The following is a 19,574-nucleotide window of genomic DNA, read 5'->3' on the forward strand; positions in this document are numbered from 1 at the left end:
CTGAAAGTGACGGCCGACGGAGTTTCGCCCGTCCCTGATGTAGCACAGTTTGCTTCACTCGAAGATCAAGATTCGGAAGCATTGGCTGCGACAATTGTTCGGTGTTCTATCTCACTACGCAGAGGCCAGGAAATCGAACGTTTGGCCCGTTTTCTTCACCGTTGCCTTGTAGTGTAGTGTGGCCCAGCACCGAAGCGAAGAAACGCAACCAGCCCGGAGCAAACGAAGAGTGTTGGTCGGCTAAACGCAGAGCACACACAGCACCGACACAGCAATGGCGGAGAATAGTGGCGCAGAAGGCGGTGGAAAGAAAATCACCATCACGGTGAAAACACAGAAAGATAAGAAGACAGTCGAAATCGACGAGGATGCCGAAATCAAAGATGTAAGTGGCTTCGCGATGATGCGAGTGTGCAGAGAGCGATGCAGACACGATAAGGATGCATATGTGCGTGATTTTCCGTACGCGAATCCGTAAATGCGTTGCGCGATGGGATGAGCGTTCTAGAAGTTTCCGCTTCTCCGCTCCGTGTTCTGCTGTTCTGAGGCCATTGCGGTTGGATCTAGTAAACTACGAACTTGTAGTATGCTCCACCGCAAAGTGGAGAGGTCCCCCACGGAAATATTGACCAATTGACAGTGACTAGTGAAAAATCGAAAACATGACACATGCTTGCGTATGTGTGCGTGCGCGCACGCACACACTGTCACTGGCGGCGGGTGGCGAGGATCGACGGAATGGCGTTAATGAGGCGTGGTGGTGGCGTATATGGGAATGTTTATTATGCATTTGATGGGAGGGATACGTGTGTTTGGCTATGTTTCATCACTTCCGGCCAACGCAGGCAAACCTTATGCCATATGCTGTTTTTACGCACCTCATTTGCCGCAGCGGCTCATCAATAATAATAATGGTTCGTTCTTTCTTTTTTCGGTGGCCGCGTTACACAGCTTAAGGCGATTGTTGCGGAACAGTTCGAGACGAATCCGGAACTGGTTTGTTTGATTTTTGCCGGCAAAATCATGAAGGACGGCGACACACTGAAGACACACAACATCAAGGACGGCCGGTCGGTGCATCTGGTGATAAAGCAGGCACCACGGCCGGAACCCGAGGGTCCAAGGCGCCCTCCGGCCGACGTGAGCCAGACACCCTTCGGGCTGAACCAGCTGGGTGGCCTGTCGGGGATCGGTGTGCTCGGGGGCACCCAGAGCAACTTTATGGACCTTCAGTCCCGCATGCAGAACGAGCTGCTCAACAACCCGGACCTCATGCGTACCGTCTTGGACAACCCGCTCGTGCAGTCGATGATGAACAATCCGGACACGATGCGCCAGATACTGACCTCGAATCCGCAGATGCAGGAGCTGATGCAGCGCAATCCGGAGATTTCGCACATGCTCAACAACCCGGAGCTGTTGCGCCAGACGATGGAGCTGGCCCGCAACCCGTCGATGCTGCAGGAGCTGATGCGCTCGCATGATCGTGCCATTTCAAACCTCGAGAGCGTCCCCGGAGGCTACAGCGCTCTGCAGCGCATTTACCGCGACATCCAGGAGCCGATGATGAACGCCACGCTGCGCAATCCGTACTCGGGGGCGTCGGACTCCGGCGTAGGTGGTGGGCTCGGTGTTGGCACCGGGGCCGCCAATCCACAGCAGGGCACCGAGAACCGTAGCCCCCTGCCCAACCCGTGGGGCGGTGGCAGTGGATCGACCGGAGGCGCCGGCGGTGGTGGTGCCACCGGTGCCACGGGCGCCAGTGGAACGACGGATGCGGCCGGCACACCGCTCGGTTTGCTGAACACACCGACCATGCAAAGTTTGCTGCAGCAAATGAGCGAAAATCCTTCGATGATGTCGAACATGCTAAACTCGACGACCACTCGCAACATGATGGAAGCGATGGCGGCCGATCCGGCCATGGCCACGAACTTGATCAGTCAGAATCCGCTGCTGGCGAACAACCCGGCGCTCCAGGAGCAGATGCGTTCGATGATGCCGCAGATGTTGCGCCAAATGCAAAACCCGGAGGTGCAGCAGATGGTGGCCAACCCACAGGCCCTGAACGCAATCCTGCAGATCCAGCAGGGCATGGAGCAGCTGCGCTCCGTGGCTCCGGGCCTGATGAGTACGATGGGTATTCCGCCGATGCCGGGAGCGCCCACCACCGCTGCCACTGGCACGACTGCCACTACCAACACGACAACGGCGCCCAGCAATACCAACACGAGTGGCGGCGGCGTCGGCGTCGGCGGTGCCGCCAGTGGTCAGGGCAACGAGGCCCTATTCTCGGAGTTTATGGCACGCATGATCAACGGGATGGGGGCCGGCAATGATCCCAACATTCCACCGGAGGAACGCTACCGGTCGCAGCTGGAGCAGCTCGCCTCGATGGGCTTCGTTAACCGGGAGGCCAACCTGCAGGCCTTGATCGCCTCCTTCGGTGACATCAATGCGGCGGTCGAGCGATTGCTGGCCCTCGGACAGCTGTCGCTGAGCTAACAACGTGCGCCCCGCTACTACTGAGAGGCGAGACGGTATCGAGACGGGCATCGCCGCCCGTCTCCGGCGTTCCCGTAGTTCCTGGTCTCTTCTTTCCGGTCCGGGGTGGCTATTTGATCCGAAATTTTTCCTCCATTACCGGTCCCCGAGGGGTGTGAAATTGTTAGTGCGCGAAAGGAGCAACAGGAACCGGAGATTGGCGAGCAGGTGCTGGTGCTTGGCCGAACCCGACAGCAATGGTTGGCTTTGCCGCCCAGGGCATAGCGAGAACTTTGACACGAACCCGAATCGGATGAATGGATAATTAATCTTTAAGGCATAAACTGTAGGGCCGGCACGCGGTGGTGATGCAAAATGTGAGCATTTTTTTTCTTATCACCAGGGGCAGAATTTTATTATCGGCGCAGGAGAAACAACACGAGAATCCCTCTGCTTGCGTTTGTCCCCTCCGTGCGCGCGCGTGTGTGTGTATTGTGTTTTAAGCGTTCCGGTGTCTCCAGCAAAGTGGTACAAAATGGGCTGGCTACGGAGCGGACGAGTTGCTGGTCAGCCTAGAGCGGGCGGCAATTCGGTGGCAATAGAGGGAATTGTAGTCAGAGGAACGGCCGAATGTGTAGGGTAGAGGGGTGGCGATTAGGGGGGAAGTAGAAGCAGAAACTATTTACTAGGTGAATAGGTAAGCATAAGACGGGAACCTTTTGTGGAAAATACCCAACGGTAGCAACGAAACATATTTCTTGACCTCTCTTGAACGTGTACCACAGAGTCAACAACACACACTCCCGGCTTCAACACAGTAGTGTCAGTTCCAAACAATAGAAGAACAGTAGCAAGCATTAAAAAAATCCCGATCAGCAGCCCTTCACAGCAATTTATACTCAAACAAACTGCCCCTGAAACGGGGAATTTCTACCATCTGGACGTTTATCTGCGTAGCGCCTAGTGTATCTGATTCGGTTCTCTAGAAACTTCACGATCACGACGTACCCAAACGATTCCCTTTCCTTTCGATCGTCCGCCACTACCAGGACGTCAGCAACAGCTATACATAGATAAACATATATAATAGCATATTCAATAAAATGTTAAACCAACTGGAACGCACGGTGCTTAGTTCTTTCCCCGTCCTAACCAGGCTTCCATTGCGACAGATTCCGCTCGGCTGAAACTGGCTTCAAAATACTTCTCCTGTCTCAATGATCGGTTAACAACTGGCAAAATTTGAACTGGCATTGCATACAACAATGTTGTAAGCAACGTTGGACACGAACGGAATGGATGTAAAACCCGGTCCACACGTAACTGGGACGCCACACGGTGCGTAACTCATAACAGGCATAACGCTTTGTGGCTCTTTACTTACTGGAAATAATTTAAAATCAAGAAGCGAACCATTTTTTGGCTACATTACCCAAGTTGATAAATTCGGATCGCTCATAGCCAACTTATCTATTTTAGGAAAATATAACTAAAATGCGAACTTTTTAAAGTTTGTTTATGAGCGCCTTTTTCCTATAGTCAACCGTGACACGCACACAGCCATGAAAAAAAAAGAAAAAAGCGAAAGAGACCGAGGTTAGGACCGAGAACGCAGAGTGAGGTTAGGAAATTCAAAGTCAGTGCGTACGGTTGGCCAGTAAAAAACAACATTCGAATTCCAAATTCCAACGGCGTGGTGCGACGCGTGAGTTTCGTGTTTGATGCTGTGCGCGGGTTAAACGGTTTTGTGAGCTACCAGATCGACGGGAAATGGATCGAAACGTTTAGCGGGAACGGATGTGGACCTTCCGTCGCCCCAGTAGGCCAAGTCGCCCAAGTCGCGGTCAGTGAATGGTGATGGTCTGCGGTATTTATCGTCTTCGAGGTCGCAGTGCGTTACGTTTTTGGGCCAACAACTGTTGGAAGAAAATGGACGTTGCTCGGAAGCGCGTCCGTCGTCATCTCGGTGTTCCCATCGTTCCGAAACCCTTAACGCAGGTGCGCGTTCTACCTGGACCTCCTGAGTGCTGCTGTGTGTGTGTGACCTTCAGAAAAGGGTCGCGTTGAGGGAAAATGTGTGACCGAAAATCATATTTTATTAAACCCATTAAAGTTACCTAGAACGCGTTTGTATACATTTTGAAGCTACAATTCGAATGTGCTTGGTTTCCACGTAACGGGCGTCGTTACCATAGACGACGGAAGAGTTGCTACGCATTCACAACAAATCCAAGCGGCCCATGTTTGGGTGCTTTCGGCGTTTCGCACTGACTCCCGCGGCAAAGATCACAATAATGTTAACGATCCTAAACGCTGTGTGCTTTCGAAAGCCACCCAAACCCCGCGTCTTAGCCAAGCCCGTTAAAGCTGCGGTACCGAAACGACCGTTAAGTGGTTCTCGTTCCGTCGAAAAGGGCGCGTATTTTGCATGTGCGCCGAGGCCGGGCGGGCGGGCGGTCAGCTCGAACCCCGGCATCGCGCGGTAATCCGCGAAACCGGTTTCAAGGAGAACCGGCCACGAAATATTTGTTGGCCGCTCTGTTTGTTTTTTTCCCTCTTTCGGTGGCCGGTTTCTTTTCCGTTTTCGTTTGTTTTCTACATTTTTCGAATACCGCTGGCGTCGATTGAACGGGTTGAAACTTTGCTATTGAATAATTGCTGGCGAAAAATGGCTAATGAAATCGAACGATTAATCAATGTATGATTCAGCGAAATCGAATCGCTCGGCTGCCAAAAAGGTGCCAACGTTTGCTGGTTCAATGTTTGCTGCGTGCCGTTTTGTTGCTGTTGGTTGCAATCGGATCGTTTCAGAACGGGCTTAATTAACCGTTGCGTCGGAAGGAACAAGCACTTCGGAAGATAGTTTGAAGTCTTAATTATGATCATCATAGGTTGTGCCGTTTAAGGTGCAGGCTCGTTTCAAGAATCGGCACAATGAAAACAACAATTGAGCCTACGAGGTTTTTATAGGCTTGATGTGCATAATGTTGTCACCATTCCGTAAAGCATTCTCAATGTCGTCGGCTAATAAGTACCGTGTGCCGACCGGTCAGATCGCCGACGGTGGCAGCTCAACCGTGGCTGGCAAATTGTTTGAATTACTATGGTTCCTGTAATTACATACGTATGCGGAACCGACGATCTTCAAGCTTGGCCTCCACAACCGGCTGCGATTTACATAATCGACGTGTAGTCGTTTTGCCTTCAGCTGGTCCCGCATTGATGTCATTCGATCGGTCGGATCAACGATCGGTTTGGCCCCAGCAGCAAGCCAGGCGCTTGGAGCATAATTTTTCAATACTTTCCAATTACCACCATCTTCCGTGTGTACCGTTCTAATATTTCTTCTTCCTTCTCGGCCCATCGAACGGGAATCCAGTCCGGCGCGCCACGGGTGGGATTGGAATAAAAACTAAAACTGGAGCCCAATCGCCCCGGCGTCGACGTCGCTTGACGACAGGTGGAAAATAGAACGGCCGGGAAAATGGTCGGAAAGACACGGAAAACGGAGAAAAAATCCCGGCAAAGAGAAATAGAGAGAGGCAGAGAGCGATCTGCACGGTGCAAACCGGACCCTAGGTGTTGTTCAATTATGCGGCCATCCGACGATGGACGATGGTTGCCGCGCCCGTAATGATGGCAGAATGTAGATTGGCAGGGTCGTGGAAATAATTATGCACCGCAGCGCCGTAGATTACAGTCTCTGCAGCTGGCTCTGCAGGGCTACAGCGTTGGGCCGGGTTGGGCTCGTCGCGATGGCCGCGATCGCTCTACGAACACTATTCTCCTCTGCTGCTCTGCTGCTTCGATCATTCGATCAGGTGCAAAGACCTGGCGGAGAAGCTTTCCGGTTTCCGGTCTGCGGCCCCGCCATGGCGCGGCACTTTCCGGGATCGCAGCTCGCAGTCCGCCGTCCGCAGTCGTTTGCATAGATTGAAGCTGGGCTAAGTTACGTGAAAAAAGTGTGTCATAGAACCTTCTTATAATCTCACGATGGTGCCTGGCGCTGCCTTGGCAAACTCGCCCATTATCTCGCCGGTCGTCGTCTTCAGGGTTATTAAAAGAGTTACAAATTAAAACTCGGTCCTCGGGCCTTGAACGTTGATTAGCAGAAAAATGCGACAACTTCCGGGGGACCCATTACTAGCGCCAAGCACCGCCGAAATGAGACGAAAACCCCGTTAAGGTGACCCATCATGTGGCGGGGTTGGCATACCACCCAAGAGGTCCACTCGGGGGAATTGGGTGAGAATCGGCGGCTGCCGATTCTTGGGACGGCGACTTTAAACAAACACCACCACCATGACATCTGCCGCAATCTGCCGAAAAGCATCAATTATTAATGTGTTTGGATTACGAAACGCTCCCGCGCCATGATGGCCCACAGCTTCTGGACTGGGAGTGGCGGGGGGGTTTTTGCTTTCCGGTTTGTCTCCCGTTGGCCCCACACTTTGCCATCGTCACCATCAGTCGGCTACCTTTTTCCACTCGGGCTAAGGCCCGTTCTCAGCCGCGTTCCACCCGCGGGACGGCGCATTCTGTTGTTTAACTTTGACCACCGGTTGCGCCACCACCTGCCACCGACAGTGATTATCTTAAATCTTGAGCGATTGAGCCCGAGGCCCGAGAACTAGGTCCAGATCCACGGCTAAACGAGCAGACTGGGCCCGTGAAGGCCAATTGCGTTTGCATCGGAATAATGAATTGGTTCGCAAGATTAAAGCATAATCAAACTCCCATGCTGGCTGGCTGGCTGGCTGGCGAGACTTTATTGTCTCGGAACGGAGCACTGGAGATGCTCTTTCTAGCTTCCCGCGCTTCTGCCTTCTGGGGGCCGTGCAGCGCCCATTTAAAGCCCCACAGGGTAATGGAAGAGTCGGAAGGCCACCTTCGAAGCAATAAGCGTTTCGTCGTCGACGAAAAAATTATGCCATCTCGGACAGCGGGTAGCAGGCTGGATTGCATAAGTTCGCGGCGACGACTTTCGACAGACTCATTATGTCCACCGGTGCGGCGATTTGCGATAGAGAGACGAGAAAATGATTTACCTTGGGAATAAGCTAGGCGAACCTTTCAATTACCCGCATTCGGCGGACGGTGTAAGCCCGGGTCCCGGGTTTCGTTTACAAAACTTCTAACTGGACGCTCGTGTTTTGCATCGCATAAATTAAAAGCCGACAAGTTCCGTTAGAAGCTTCCCCTGGGACCCGGCACCGGAAATTATGCAACCAACTTCCTACGCGCGCACACGTTCCGTGCCAAAGTCGTAAACCCGCGAATGGCGCAACGCCATTTCTGGCGGTACAAGGCGATGATCTACGTACTGCCGGCCGGCTGACCGGCACGCAACATAAAACTTCTGCCCGAAAACTTCCCAAAAACCCGGTCTGTGTGTGTTGTGGGTAAACAAACAAATAAACCGATCAAAAGCAAGGCGATGCATTCCGTGAACCTCCAGCGGCTCCGACTTGGTACGAGGGCCGTTCAAGAAGTATCGTGACCTTTGCATTTCCTCGAGCTACGTATATTCGATTTTAGATTTTCTTGTGGTATTATGTTGCTATTTATGTCACTGACTTATGGTGACAAGTTCGGCCATTTTGAATGTTTAGTTAATTTTTGACAGCTGTTTTGCTTGGACGTGTTTTGGCTCATCTTCGACTTTTGTCTCTTCCAAAAAGGGGAAGACAAAGAATCTTTATCAAATTTTGTGTGAAAAACGAAGTTAAGAGCGCGGACACATTCGAAATGTTGACTGTGGCTTATGGTGAAGCTATTATGACCCAAAGCAGCGTTTATCGGTGGTTCACAATGTTCTCAGAGGACCAAAAAGATGTGAACGACGAGGAGTCAAGTTCGGTCGAATGTGAAGGTTTTCCTAACAGTTTTCTTCGATTGCAGGGGCGTGGTGCATCATGAGTTGTTGACAAAGGATAGAACGGTCAATAAGGAATATTACCTGCAAGTTATGCGCAATTTGCGCGAAGCAATCCGCCACAAACGCCCGGATTTGTGGGAAAACAAAAATGCTCACACAGCGTTGTTGAGCACACGGCCGGAGGCACTGAACAAGGTCACAAAACACGAATTTTTGAAGTGCTTCGAGGATTGAAAAAACGCTGGCACAAGTGTATTGTATAAGTGTGTATTAATAAACCAAGTTTTTGAAAAAACAAAAATGTGGCGATACTTTTTGAATTCCCCTCAAATACCCGGGTGCGTACCGACACGCGCATTCCGATCCGGCGGGGCTCAGGTTGTTTGGGGTTGGTTCATTGGCCCGATGGGTGGCGGCGGGCACTTGGTGGAGTGCGTGGCCCGCTTCAGCGCGCGAGCCGCGGGTTTTGGGCCGTGTTGGCCTTTTTTGCCCACACCACGGGGCTACCATGGGCTCCCAATGAAGCCGTATACATAGAGCGCGCGCACCGCGTGTCACAATTTTATGCTGAATGTGTGGTCAGTGTGGTCGGCCGATGGCCGATTTTATGCTCCGTGTTGCCATTTGCTTACCCAGGCGATGATGATGATGATGGATGCCGGGTGCGGCGGCAAGACCTTGCCCCGCGCCGTGTGCGCGCGAACAAGTGTGTCCTGTCCGCGGTGGTCCGCCACACGCACACAAAAGCGCAGCGCATCGGGCCCTTTGCAGCAGGTGAGCCCGGCCCGAAAAACGGTTTCGATTCGAAAACCCCGCCGCAACCGAGAACTCGTTGGCGGCAACCTTCGAGGCGATCGATGGACGAGCAAATTGGCTTAGCAGTTAAGCCTTTGCCCTTGTCTCGCCAGCAAACTCAGCTTGTTGTAGTTGAGGTTTGTTTTTTGCAGCATAATTTTCATTCTATGCTCAAAATTATGTTACCCCATAGCAAGGGCGACCGCCAAAGGTCGGACAGGATGGGGCGATGGACCCAGAAACCTCGAGCGTTGTTTTCGCTTTTCGTACCAGGCCTTTTTGCCGTCTTCTTCCACCTCAGATTCTCTCTCTCGCTCGCTCTGGATCGTGATCACTATACTCCGCGTGCCGATCGTTGCCTGCCGTGGAGGGCTCTCTGGCGTGGCGTGTTTGACACATATTACCGGTTGCGTCCTTATTGTGTGTGTGTGAGTGGGGAGCCCGCGAGATGAGAATGGGGCCTACTCCAGCAGCCGCGCGAGAAGATGCTGCTCTCCAGCGCGAGATCGAAGGTATTCGATCGCCGGAACACCGTGCGCTTGTGTGAGTGCTCCAGGGTCCTCTAGTCGTCCACACCAACGCCAACGGGGTGACCAAAGTGGCGGCTCTCTCGAAGCCACCTTTCGATCGCCGGCCAGATCCGTCTCTTTCTTTCGCACCCGATTCCCACACAACCTACCACACGGGAACCGGCTTCCCGTGCCACCTCCCATAACGGTGTGCCGCCGGGGGCTCCCAGAAGCCCAGATTCCTGTTTTTCAACTGCCAAGCTCTTTTCGAGCTTCTCGCTTCGGTTCTTTCATTCTCATTTCTCCCTTCGACCACCGCATTCTTTCGTGCCCCTGAACCATCCGTGTGTGTGAGGTGGCTCCGAGGCTGTTGGCTCCGACAAATCTCCAAGAGTCTCCAAGAAAAAGCCAGAATGAGCCCCAAACAGCCCCGGGGAAAAAAAGAGCCCCCAAAAGGGTGCTGCTGCTGCTAAAGACTTATCAGAGAGCTTGAAGAGCGCTTGCTGAAGATGACTTTGAAGGGCCTTCTTGTTGGACAGAGCTTGCCTGCAAAAAGCGAACGAGCGCTGGGAACCAGCCGCGATCTCGCCATTCAATTCCAAGTGTCGTGGCGTTCGCATCGCACACTTACGAGAGAGAGAGAGAAAGAGAGAGGGCGGACAGAGTGAGAGCGATGGATGGCCGCCACGGCAGACTCCCCGGACCGCCGGACAGAGTGATCTGGCGATGCTCCGGCAGAGCGCAGACGAGAGACGATGAGACAAGATCGAGCGCACGCTCTGGTGACGTGGGCCACGATCATCTTGCCTCAGTTCACGCGTTCAGGATGTGGACTAAAACAGTGTGATTAGTGCAAAAGAGGAAGACGTTAAGTGTCGACGATCGATCGAGCGGTCGAGTTCCGTTACGATCCGGTGTTCCGGTGTACACTCTTCGACGCTGGAGACGCTGATACGCAAAAGTGTCCCGTGCTCTCTCTGTCACCGTCTCTCTCGCTCACTCGTTCTCGCTGATCTCTCCGGATAGCAACCCGGTTTTGGTGGCGATCTCTTGGGTCCGTGTTTGGCACACAACGTCCGTGTAGTGGAATGTCAACGCGTAATTCTTCAATTATCTTGTTTTTCTCAGTTGCTCCGTGCGTCCGTGTGTGTGATTGGTTCTGTGTAGCGCATAAATTGGTTTAACAACCGCCCGAAAGTTCGTTGTTGCGAAAGTTGTTTTTCAAAAAGCGAAGCAGCAGCGTCTGGAGACACCTGTGTTTGCGTTCGATCGTTTGCGTTTGTGCCAGTGACTCTGAGTTTCGAACGGCTGTGATGTGTTTCCACGCGTCGAAAGGCAACGGCCGCGTGGCCGCGAACCCGAGCGGCTAGAATGGCGATCGTCATCAGTGGCCATTCCCGGGGGATACACCCATCATTACATGTTCAATGCTAAAACACATTCATACCGGGCCCGTAACGACGGGCCAGAATCGTTCGATACGGGGCACTGGCGGTGGCGGCGGCGGCGGTGGCCCCGGCGGGGCGCCGTCCAGCACGCCCTCCGGCATCGGCGGGCCGGGGACGGTGGCGGCCAAGCACATGAACGGGGGTCCGCCCAGGTTGCTGTCGTCATCGTTCATGACGCCGCTCGCATCGTCGATCGGCTCGACCGCCAACGGCAATGTGACTGGCGGTGGTGGCGGCGCGGGGCTCCACATCGGCGGTGGACTGACGACACTCGGCAACGGGATGCTGGGCGGTGGAGTTGGTGGAGCTGGTGGCGGAGGAGGCGGCGTCGGCGGACTCTTTAGTCACAGCCACAACTCGACGACGAATAACAACATCCTCAGCAGCACGATCAACATGAACAAGGACCGGATGGGTGCCCGCGAGGCCCTCACCAGTCTCGGGCTGCTGTGTTTGGGTAGGTTATTGAGGGGGTTCAATGTCGCCGGGTGTCGGGTGCCCGGGATGATCCCCGGAGCCGGTCTTTGTTTTGAAGCGACACCTCGAACCGGCGGTCGATCGGTCGACCAGATGGCGTTGCCGGCGCCCCGAAGTGACTCATTGACTCATTTGGGTTTTTTTTGGAAAGTGATAAATGGGCCGCTCGGAAGATGCTTCCCACGAATCGGCGGAACTGTGCTGTGTGGAACCCTTCCCTCTTTGTTACTGGCCAAAAATATAGGGCGGTCCATCATGTGTTTGGATTTTGGGAACTGCGGATTACTTGAATTTTTACTTCATCAACCTTAATCAAACTTTATTCTGAAATTGTAAAGATTTAGTAAACATTTTGACAGTTACGAAATGGGACGCCATACGCTGGCAGAAAATTGAAATGAAATATTGGCTCTTCGAAGAAATTGAAGCTGAAAACTTGGACGACATTTGGTCTCAACAGGACGATGCTACGTGCCACAACCACAATATCGATATTTTGCGCCCCATGTGAATTAACTGAACTGAATTCCGGATTAAAATCTGTTTCTTTGTGCGTTGTTTTACGCTTACACTTAAATTGATACAGTATTTAGTCTCAAGTCGAGCAGAGTCCGAGTCCGTGGGAAGTAATGAAACCACTTTTCATCGTCACATCGTACACTTTACTTCAAGGACAGGGCCTGCTGTCCGAGGATCGAGTTCTATCTTAAGCCGTGTTGCGTCATTTGTCCTTTTTCGTCTGGTTTAATGCTACGCCCACTTGATCCGTAATCCGTGAGGCGTTCTTGAAGAAGATCGTTAACAAGCGATCGTGTACGGTTGATTAATGGTTCCGATTCTCTCGGGCAATACTTTGTTCTGTCGAAAAACCACTCATTCTATGTAGATTTATTCGAAATTCAATTGAAAAAGATTTGCGAGAGAGCATTCCCGCCAATTTCCGGTAGCAGCTCGTCCTCGGACGATCGGAGCACCAAACCCAGGGCTAGAATTAATGCGTTATGAAATCAATACGCAATTCCGAATCAATCATCACATTAGTGGCATTTATGTGTGTATCTCTCTTGCGCCTTGTTGCCCAGACAACATATGCGTGTTTGGTGGCGTGGCGGGGCCATTGGCCATTACTTTTCAATTTTCACACCAAACCAGCCAGTTGGTAAACCAATCAGAGAGGAAGAACCATTATCATCCCGTCGTTTGTGGTCGTCCCCTTTTGGTGGAAATCAAACAAACAAACAAAATCCTCAACTCGACTCAACTCCCAACTCTTTTCCGGCCCTAATTGGAATATATTGTATGCATCCTTCGTTCCGGTTTTCTGTCGCGGTCTGGGGCGCTGCTTCTCTTGCGCTCCGGCATTCCTCTGCCGGTCATCTGCTGGGGGCGCTCGGTCGGAAGATGACTTTGTAATTCTAGAACCTGAGAATTTGTTGCCTACGAAAGATGGTGGTGGCCGATGATGATCCTTTCCGTTTTCTTTTCTGTCTTTCATGTTCGTTCGTGGGACTTGGCCACTGTCGCCACTTGGTAGTTTCGTTGCTGCTGGCGCTACTTTCGTTGATATTTCTACTGAAAATATCGCCCGGCGGTCGGGAACCGCCACCGCCGACGATAGGGCCGGCGGTCCTGGAGGACTACGCCATCGTGTACGACGTGACGCTGGCCCTGTGCGCGCTGTCCCTGTCGCTGAACCTGTGCTGCCTGCTGGTGTGTGCCATTCAGTTCCTGTTTGCCGTCAAGTTGGTCCGCGCACCTGCCACGACCGGAAGGTTAGTGTAACGGGTGCGGGGTGCGACCCTTTTCTGTTCATTCTTTCTTTCCAGGTTTCGGGCGGCCGGGCGACATGAATGACACACGTCGCGTGTTCAGGTCCTCCTTCATTCCTTCTTCTGGCTTTCGGTCCCCACGCACCGCACCGGTTGTCCTTTCTCTCGAGAAGTGCCCATAAATTAAAACAGCACAATGGAATGGATGGACCCCTTCCCGAGCTAGAAGATCCTAGTCGGGGCGGCATCAGGCTCGAGTTCGCCCCCTCACGCCGTAACGGAAAATGGTCATCGAAGCGTGAACTCTAATAAACGGCATGCTCCGAACGGTGTCCGAACGGGGTCCGTTGCATCGAATGGGGACAATATTTTGGGCGTGCGGAAAACATATGCCCATTAACAAGAAGAAGAAGCACCGAGAACGTGTGGCAATGTGAGGCCAAATTAGCGCTCAAGTTGCTGTTGGAACCGGAACCGGGCTGGCTGACAGAGCGCAATTAATGCGCACATGCTGCTACCGGGGCGTGTTGGCCGCACTCGGGGCCAACGGTCCGCACTTCCCCCGACTCGCAGCCAAAATCGAACAAAATTGTATTGGCAACCGTTGGCCGGGCTCTCCCACGGCAAGAGAAGTTTCAATTTATTACCATTACTTCCCTGCCCTCTGGGGTCTGGTTAAAATCTGCGTTCGTCGGCTCGAGGGCCGCCGGTGCTGTACCGTTGGCGTTCGCGATCGTAATCTTTAATGATTACCAACGGGCCCCTCCTTACGCTGGGAGAGGCCTTTTCTTTACGATCGACTTGGGTTGTACCTGCAGCGCTCATTTAGCGATCGTCTATGAAGATGTTACGGTGGATTACGCGGTGGGCTCTAGGCTGTTGGAGTTTCGATACACTTGTGTTGGTCCGCACATGAAACGCACATTTCGTGAAGATCACCCCATATGGGTGCGTGATATCTTGATTTGGGGAAGCTTCGTTCCGTGGTAGTGAATGGTAGATTTTCTGATTTGATTTCATTATTGGCATGATGTGATACACCGTGAAGAGGCGAAGGCGAAGTGGTTCTGCGAATAATAAACAGATGATCTTCACGTGGCTGGCAGACACAACAACAAGTATCGCCAGGAAGGCATAAATCGCATTCTCATGCATCCCTTCTGGGCTTGCTAAACCTGATTACAACACAGCGAGCGAGCTCCGGAGGCTAGGATTAGCCGCCGCTTTTCCAAGGTTTTATTACGCCACACGTCAAAACTAGAGAGCCCTTCGACTAATCCGTGCTATCGGCGAGGGATTTATCGGCGTTTGTTGATCCATTTACTCCAGTCTGGTGGACTGAAATTAGCCGAACGGGGCACGTATGTATGGCTTCGATCGGGCAAAACGTTGAAATTCCTGTCGAACCGCGTTTCTCAATAGTTTATTAATAGCACTTTTTAGTGCGATATCCGGACACACGCACCACGCACCCGGGGGATGGTAAAGAAAGGTTTGGGTTGATCGTGGACTTGATTTAATTATAGATAAATCAGTGAATTGCTCCTCACAGCGGTAGTGTACTGAAGCTGGATCTTTTCCGCTACTTCCAGAGGCAACAAGTATCTGCAGAAGTCGAGTGTTAGCCGTGTGTGCGCCGTGGGAGGATTCTTCATCTCCATACCCATCTTTTTGACCGGTAAGAACTCAGATTAATCGATTCCGAATGAATTACTGACCCAAAACATACTCCCGTTCTGTCTGTCTCGCAGGTATCATCCTGTACACGTTCACGCAGTTCCACTCGACACCGGCGATCGTGACGAGCATCCTGATCGGTGTCGGCATCGTGTTTTGCGGTGGCGCCATGGTGCACAACGTGTTCGTTTGGCAGCGCGAGAAAACGATCAGCGTGCGGCAGGCGCCGCTCAACCTGAACCTGACGCTGTCGCCCCAGATCAGCACGATATCGACGGCGGCCGCGGCAGCAGCGGCTGCTGCCGCCGCCGCCCACCAGTACCAGAACCAGAACGGCCACGGGCCGCACCACATTAGCCTGAACCACGTGTACAGCAACCACCACAACAACACGCCGCTCACCCACAACTCGCAGGCCAGTCACACCACGCCGATCACGCAGCTCACGCCGGTGACGCCGCTGTCCGCGAACCATTCGCACATCAGCTTCAACCATTCCTACGTGCCCCCACCGTACGGTGGCGGGGGCGGGGTGCGGGCGGCCACCGCCACACCACCTACGCCGAAGGTGATCGTCGGCTCGTTGCTGAACCGGGACGCTTCCGGGTCCGTCAGTCCCGGCATGCCGGGTGGCGCCGGTGGCAACAATACGCTCGACACAACGGCCAACTCACCGCACGAACTGTCGACGCTGGTCTGACCCGTGCCTGGAGGACGATCGCTTCCGGAAGGATTCCGATTCCCGATCATGCGCGTGTGTAATGGACATTTTTTGGCTAGGAAAAATGTACGACTTTACCCACCTGATTCGAGTGATCCCAATCTGTGCTCTAAAAAGTGCTAAATATTGGATCGATGAGATTATGCTATTGGCCCGGCCTCGGGAAAGGGCTGCACCTTCTACCTTCTACCTTAGCGTTTAAGCTATGCCGAAATCTGTACAAATCAAAATCCTGTTTGCGTTCCCGTCCGAATGAAAGAGAAGCGTGACCCACGTAAGGAGCTGCCAGAGGAGTGTATCTTTGTAACCTGTGTGTTATAACATAAGTATTTATTAAACGCGTGCTTAGCGTGTTGTGGCCCCGCCGTTTCCCGTCCCGGTGGGACCGAATTATATTTTTAAGGACCGTGAAGTAACTTTGAGAATCGAACTGAGCCGAAGTTTAGGGTTTTACTATTTAAGCTAGGTGCTGCATTTTAATGTTGTTTCGCCATGTGGCGGCTAAAGCGGATGCGGATAGGTTATGTGTTTTTTTATTATTATTTTAAACAAATAGAACTACGAACCGTCGTCACCAAGTGGATATATTTTAAATCGATCGCGTTTGCCTTTTTTTATTGTGCAATTTGAGAAAAGATGAGCCGTTGTCTTACGGCACAACGGAATGGAAGAACATGTTGCCAGTTAACCATTGAGAACTTGTGGCCATTTATGAACTTTTCAATTGAACGGAATCAGATAAATCAATCAAAACAGTAGCTGAGGAATAACGTAATTGAAATGAAACTCACACAAACTTGGCACGTCCATTTGTGATTCCATTACTCACTTGCTCATGAAGGCATTATCATACACCAAACAAGCGCCCTGATCTTCGCAGCTCGACTCCTGCCACAAGATGCAAGTTTCGTCAATCAGGCGCCCGAAGATCATCGGGGCAGGAATGGTGCCCAGCACCCGGACCTTGATCCACTGTATGCCAAGGGCAAACGACCGCTGATCGTCGTGGACACACCGAAGCGTGGCGGATAGGGCTGGCATCGTTGCGAGGAAGGTGAAAAACATCACCAGGAAACAGAGCACGACAAAGATCCACAGATGGTTGCACTGCGACTGGCACATGGTGTTGACCGCATCGTAGCTACTGTAGAAGGTCGCATTGATGCAGGTGCAGTCCCGATACACTTTTGCGTTTTCCAGATTAATCTCCTCACTGCAACCGGCATGGCAGGGTGAAAAGTACATTACACCATCCGCGCCACAAATGGGTTCGTAGTTTCGGAGACTGCAAGCACACCGATCGTTGCACGCGCTGTCCAGACTTTCTGGCCTCTTCGGCACATAGTACTCGTGCTTTGTGCGTGAGGATTTTCTAAATTATCGTGCAGAGAGTCACTCCGGCGTGAAAAGGGCCGCAAATATTGTGGCAAACAAACAGAACTTGATGATCCCCGAACAGGACAGGTGCAACTTCTTCACCAGATAACCACCCAGAAACGTCCCTCCGCCACCCGCAGGAACTGTTATGATACCTGCAATGGAGCATGTCCGAGAAATTTATCCTTTGTTTGGGATCTAAATAATCTTCTGTAACTCGTTTCAATATTCAGGCTTCTGCACAATAACTTACCCATCAACAGCGCTGACCAGACAGCCGTCACACTGAACTGGTTCTCGATCAGCTTTGGCAGGAACACGGCAAACCCGGAAATGACCAGTCCCTCGGAAGCGCCGCCAGCAGTGCCCGAGGAATCTGTTTGATCTTGGTGAACGCTTCCTGCCGTTCGCCTTCAGTGTCGCCCTTGTGCGCCTCGGACACTTTCTCCAGCTTCTCGGAACCTGGCAGCGCGGACGGATACGCGAGGATGAGGATGGGGATGGCTAGCAGACAGAAGGCGGCCATAAAAACGAATCCTATCCACCAGGCACCGACCCACACCTTTGCTGCGACCGAAACGGCACGTGAAAAAATCGGACAAGCGGAACCCAAGGTTCCGACAAGGAACCAAGGTTAATAGAATAATAAAGTTATTTCCAAATTGCAAAAAATTTCAGATTGCGAATTTGATTTCCAAATTGCAAAAAATTTCAGATTGCGAATTTGATTTCCAAATTGCAAAAAAATTTCAGATTGCGAATTTGTTTTCCAAATTGCAAAAAATTTCATAAATGAAATAATTTATCATAAAAGAGAGCGCCATCTGTTGGATTTATCCGCCATAGCGTAGACATGAACCAAGATTGCGCGCCGCAACCGCCACCTAGCGGATAGTAATGGTAACATCTTTTGCTCTCAGCAGTTTGAATGCGGTACCGGCCGTTACGCAGCAGCCGAAGTTCGGAATATTTTGAGCCACCATCAGCCAGACTCGGACAGTTAGATGCGAAAAAACGGACAATAATTTATTTTTTAAATAGCAAATTTTACACTGGACACTGACTCGTATAAAACACATTTGAATTCAGTACTGTTTTACGGGCTACATTGGACACGGCAATGAGGTAACGAAACGCTATGTTACATCGTTAACGCGAAATGGTTCCACAAACTGTGCTCTTTAAACATTACACCTAAACAGTACACTACTCGCCGAAGAGTCTCTATCGAATAACAGCACCGTAATCTAAATAGTTAAAACCGGTATTTGTGAAACCGCCTTCCATTTCTTCGTTTCCACATTTGAGTTCCGCAGTGACATTGCGGTGTTCGCGGAATCGTGATGTAACTGTGAAGTGCGTTGACAACAAGTTGCCGCTAGGCGCTGAGTATAGGGTAAGGTTGGTTCACGGACTAATTGGAGCATGCAAACACGTTGCTAATGGACAGAGTACGCCGATATACACGGATCATGCATGCTGTCCGTCCGTCCGTCGGCCCGTTTAATGATGTCCCTTCGGTGGCGCCCTACATAAGGGCACGCGCTTAAAATTGTTAATTAAATAAGTTTCGCGTCGCTGCTGCGTGTTGCGCGTGTGTGCCCGTGGGACTTGAGTCAATAGTCCCGCCACAGAGTCGCCTGCCCTACTTCGGTCGGGCCGGGACGGGTGAATATCCTTTTTTCTCTGTCACCCGTTGAACCATCTGTTAACTGTCATCCGGCCCGGCCAGAGTGCGGTGCGGTGTCCGGAGGTAGCAACACCTCTCTGCTACCTGCGGATGACGCACCGCACGGCGTCGAAATTCGGACATTCCGGCCCCCATGCCGGCCATTCGGAAAGCAATCAAATCAGCCCGTCTCCGTGCCGTGCTCCCTTCGGCGGGGCGCGCTATAATTAAAAAAAACAAGACAAGGCCATTGATTGCCGCGACAGATTGTGGAGAAATCGGCCGAAACAGTCGTCGTTCTGCATCTTGTGAAATTAAACGACGCCATCCACACACGGCGGGACACCCCCCGGGGACGGGTCGCCCATTTTGGCTGATTACGCTGAAACGGCCACTGGAACCCGCTGTTCGGCCAATCTACCAAATCGCCCGGAACGGCTGTCATTACCGCTCACAGTGGGTGGTGGTGGTGTCCTCGGTGCGATCCAACATCCCATTTGACTCGGAGGGCTAATTGTACCAGCCCGCCGAATCGGAGTCCATGCCGGATCGGATGGAGCCTGCCGGAGGGACAGCTCAACCACCGTGGGCCAAAAGGGCAGGTAAACGTAAACGTTTGCACCCCGGTCGAGCAATCCGAGCCCCGGGTCCGGAAATGATGTGCGAACCGAACCGAGTAGTAGGCTGCGTGAGTGAATCCATCGTCACGTCCTCCTAATTACCGTTACACTACTTTCTCGCCCCGAAACCGCGGTTGGCGAAAGACGAAA

General features: G+C 52.2%; 3 protein-coding genes across 3 annotated transcripts; 2 read left to right on the forward strand and 1 right to left on the reverse strand.

Moving 5' to 3' along the window:
• Positions 1–74: 74 nt before the first annotated feature.
• Positions 75–3,593, forward strand: LOC128275696 (ubiquilin-1). The gene is made up of 2 exons (XM_053014286.1): positions 75–385; positions 952–3,593. The coding sequence occupies exons 1-2, from the start codon at positions 275–277 to the stop codon at positions 2,503–2,505; spliced, it is 1,665 nt and encodes a 554-aa protein (XP_052870246.1). The 5' UTR covers positions 75–274; the 3' UTR covers positions 2,506–3,593.
• A 578-nt stretch (positions 3,594–4,171) lies between these two features.
• LOC128272158 (uncharacterized) lies at positions 4,172–16,327 on the forward strand. Its single transcript, XM_053009913.1, has 5 exons — positions 4,172–4,189; positions 10,795–11,571; positions 13,126–13,363; positions 14,953–15,038; positions 15,112–16,327. The coding sequence occupies exons 2-5, from the start codon at positions 11,094–11,096 to the stop codon at positions 15,735–15,737; spliced, it is 1,428 nt and encodes a 475-aa protein (XP_052865873.1). The 5' UTR covers positions 4,172–4,189; positions 10,795–11,093; the 3' UTR covers positions 15,738–16,327.
• A 256-nt stretch (positions 16,328–16,583) lies between these two features.
• Positions 16,584–19,296, reverse strand: LOC128269982 (solute carrier organic anion transporter family member 4A1-like). Its single transcript, XM_053007386.1, is given in 4 exon segments — positions 16,584–17,290; positions 17,389–17,493; positions 17,496–17,702; positions 19,260–19,296. Coding segments are annotated over 4 exon segments (1,056 nt in total).
• Positions 19,297–19,574: the final 278 nt, after the last annotated feature.

The sequence above is a fragment of the Anopheles cruzii genome, chromosome 3, assembly GCF_943734635.1.
Source record: "Anopheles cruzii chromosome 3, idAnoCruzAS_RS32_06, whole genome shotgun sequence".
In the NCBI taxonomy this organism is placed as follows: domain Eukaryota; kingdom Metazoa; phylum Arthropoda; class Insecta; order Diptera; family Culicidae; genus Anopheles; species Anopheles cruzii.

What these genes read in the sequence shown, in the direction of transcription:
- LOC128272158 (XM_053009913.1), top strand. Translation starts at nt 11,094, where the DNA reads ATGCTAAAACACATTCATACCGGGCCCGTAACGACGGGCCAGAATCGT. An exon ending in TCTCGGGCTGCTGTGTTTGG is followed by an intron (nt 11,572 to 13,125) that starts GTAGGTTATTGA and finishes GCCACTTGGTAG; the next exon opens with TTTCGTTGCTGCTGGCGCTA. An exon ending in CATACCCATCTTTTTGACCG is followed by an intron (nt 15,039 to 15,111) that starts GTAAGAACTCAG and finishes TCTGTCTCGCAG; the next exon opens with GTATCATCCTGTACACGTTC.
- LOC128275696 (XM_053014286.1), top strand. Translation starts at nt 275, where the DNA reads ATGGCGGAGAATAGTGGCGCAGAAGGCGGTGGAAAGAAAATCACCATC. An exon ending in AGGATGCCGAAATCAAAGAT is followed by an intron (nt 386 to 951) that starts GTAAGTGGCTTC and finishes CGCGTTACACAG; the next exon opens with CTTAAGGCGATTGTTGCGGA.